Here is a 2,998-nt window from a genome sequence, read left to right on the forward strand (position 1 = left end):
TGAATATCTCACATGTGCCAGAGCCAAAATGCTCCCTAGACAATCAAACATACTTTTCCAACTTTGGTGCAGAAGCTTCTTGCTTTTGAACATGGTTCTGAATCGACAAGAGTGCCTCTGGTGAATACTGGGCAGCATTACTTTCCATATATCTCAAGGCATAGTCGTCTATGTCCAGGATGATGAACCGGTGGCCAAACACTGGGGAGAAGGCAGAGATACACTCACCTTGGTTATGCTTTTATCATGCAATCAGGAGTAAATACTGACCCTCCAATGACAAATTCACAGACATGCACATGCATGCACAGTGAACTTTCAAAGCTCTCGACACTTATATGCAGTCATTTGTTCAGCGTTAGGAAGCTCAGGATCTATATTTATACCCCCGCTCCCCCAAATGCAACCAATTCACAGTTTAATTGGGAAGGAAGGAGATTAAGACATTGGACCACATATGTAAGGATATTAGCTTTGTCTCTGCTGGAATGCAGCCCACTTGTCTCTTACAAGGGTTACTTAAATTTAATTCACTTGCCTAGTCAGAAAGCCTGACCTGGGTTTAGACCTACCATCAATCACGGCGCCAATGAAGAAGTCACTAGGGCCATAGTAGATGGGGTTTCCTGGCGGAGAGTGTGGTTTGGCAACTTTTGTTCTGCCAAGGTACTTGCCCCCAATGATACCAGAATTGCGAACAGGAGGCTCAAAGATACTGATCATGTCAGTGGCTAGAAAATAAGAGAAGACAAATTGGCGGCCTTTGTCTTCTGGGTAGGGGGATTCCTAGAAAAGTGAAGAAGAAAAAAAGATATTATGAAAGTACATGAATTATCTAGATGCCCCAAGAAAATACCTACAGGGATTAGGTTTATTATGTAAATCTATTACATAAAGTATAATATAAACGAACAGTATGGGAGGGACTCTGGTGGCTGGGAAAGGACGTGGCTCATCTAAAGGCTGCCCCAACTCAACTGCAGTTGATAGTTGCCTCGTGGGAATGTAGGCCCAATGCTGCTAGATCCTCCAATTTTGCATGAGAAGATAGCAATCTGGAGTACTGTATAAAGCCCTGGCTTGAAAACACTGACCTAAACTCTCTCAAGCACCATGCACACCAACAAAGCACGTAGGTCGCCACATTCTGCCATAGGCTGCCAGTGTAAAACCTCCTGGCTGACATTAGGTTCAAGTTCGTGGGCACTATGATGCCTGTGCAGAGTTTAGTTCTTTAAACGAATCCATTTACATACATAATTTTAAAAGAAAATTTAAGAAGGGAGGAATCGTAGAGTTAAAAGTGATTCTGAGAAACTATCATGTAGACAAGACTTCTCCCAAATCAACTCGCTGAGAGTGATCACATAATCTTTAAGCCACAAATTCCAGGTGGAACAAGCTTAAAAACAGACATGCTTATTCCTGACTAAAATCTTCCCATATCACACCTTTCGCACCCATCTTCTCATTTAGACCAGGGACTTGTGTAATCATTTCTCATTTGCTGCAGAAAGACACTGGGTTTCCTCTTAGTAAGATAATTTCTGCATTCCCTAATCTAATGGTTTCCAAACGTTTTTGATTGGATACCCCTATAAAATTAAAAACAACAACAACAACAACACATCCACAATATAGTTAATAAAAATCAAACCATATCACTCCTCTATTCTCAAACTTCCAGAGACTTCCCATCACACTTAGAATAAAATATAAAGTTCTGAGCAGGGCCACAGGCAAGGCCATAGCAAGGGGGTTGGGGACTCATCCTTCAGAGCAGTAGTTGCCACCCAGGGCTCCGAAGACCACTGGTGGTCCATGAGGTCTGAAAGGTTGGTGACCGCTGCTTCAGAGTGTTTGTGATGAGCTGAATGGCTATACCCTCTATTTTTACCAGGCCAGGGAAAACCCTTTGAAAATTACCACAACCAGAATATCACTTCTTTTTTCCTTTACCCATAGGAAGGTACACACTAATTCTTTATTAATATTAGTCCTACTGGTATTCTTTTAAATGATTTTTTTTTTACTTTGAATTCTAACACACAGAGAAAATGACCAAACCGCGCCCCCAAATGTACAGTTCAAAAAATTTTCATAAAGTGAACACTCAGGTAACCACCATCCAGGTCAAGAAACAACATTGACAGAACCTAGAAAGCGCCCTCCCAATCAATACCCTATCCTTCCCCCACCCAAGAAGCCACTATCTTAAGATTACGGTTTTCTTTAGTTTTACCACAAAGCAGGCATCCCTAAACAGTTCTGTTTTGCCTGTTTTTTTTAAATCTTAATATAAAGAAAATTATATAATATGTATTATTTTGTGACTGAGTTCTTTCACTTAAAATTATGTTTATGTGACTTATCCTTGTTATTTGTAACTGTAGTTCATTCATTTTCATTGCTGAACAGAATTCAAATCATTGTATTAACATGCCATTTTATTTATCCAGTCAGTTTCCTATAAATGGACATCCAGGTTTATTTTTAGCAATCATGGATTATGCTATTAGGGACATTCTTATCTCTTAGTGCACATATATGTACTATTTTGGCACAACCTGGTATGTTTGATTAGGCCAAACTATTTTCCTAAGTGAGTGTGTCACTGATAGTATATTTCCTATTGTTCCATATTGTCACCAACATATTAATCATCCTGGTAGGTGAGAGCAATTCTTTGTGGTTATAATTTGTAGCTCCCTGATCACTAAAAAGGCTGAGCATCTTTTCATACATTTATTGGCCTTCTGGATATCCTCTACTATAAAATGCCCACTCAAGTTTCTTGCTTATTTTTAAAAATGATTTTAGATTGTTCTTTAGATATTCTGGATATGAGTTCTTAGTTGATTTCTGCAATAACATCTTCTCACACTCTGTCTTTTCCTTTTTTTACTTTCTTATTGGTGTTTTTTGAGGAACATTAATGTCCATTTTAAAGTAGTCAAATGTATCAGTTTTTGAAACAGTTTTGGCTTTTTGTGTACCA

At 39.0% G+C, this 2,998-nt stretch overlaps 1 protein-coding gene across 1 annotated transcript in view; it reads right to left on the reverse strand.

The window, feature by feature from the left end:
• Positions 1–2,998, reverse strand: part of EFHC1 (EF-hand domain (C-terminal) containing 1) — a 62,228-nt gene that overhangs the window by 16,843 nt on the left and 42,387 nt on the right. Inside the window, exons 8-9 of the mRNA XM_006765696.2 lie at positions 573–786; positions 54–201 (exon numbers count right to left, since the gene is read on the reverse strand). Of these exons, the coding sequence (XP_006765759.1) occupies positions 54–201; positions 573–786 (362 nt within the window). The remainder of the gene's footprint in view (positions 1–53; positions 202–572; positions 787–2,998) is intronic.

The sequence above is a fragment of the Myotis davidii genome, unplaced genomic scaffold (genome assembly GCF_000327345.1).
Source record: "Myotis davidii unplaced genomic scaffold, ASM32734v1 scaffold240, whole genome shotgun sequence".
Classification (NCBI taxonomy): domain Eukaryota; kingdom Metazoa; phylum Chordata; class Mammalia; order Chiroptera; family Vespertilionidae; genus Myotis; species Myotis davidii.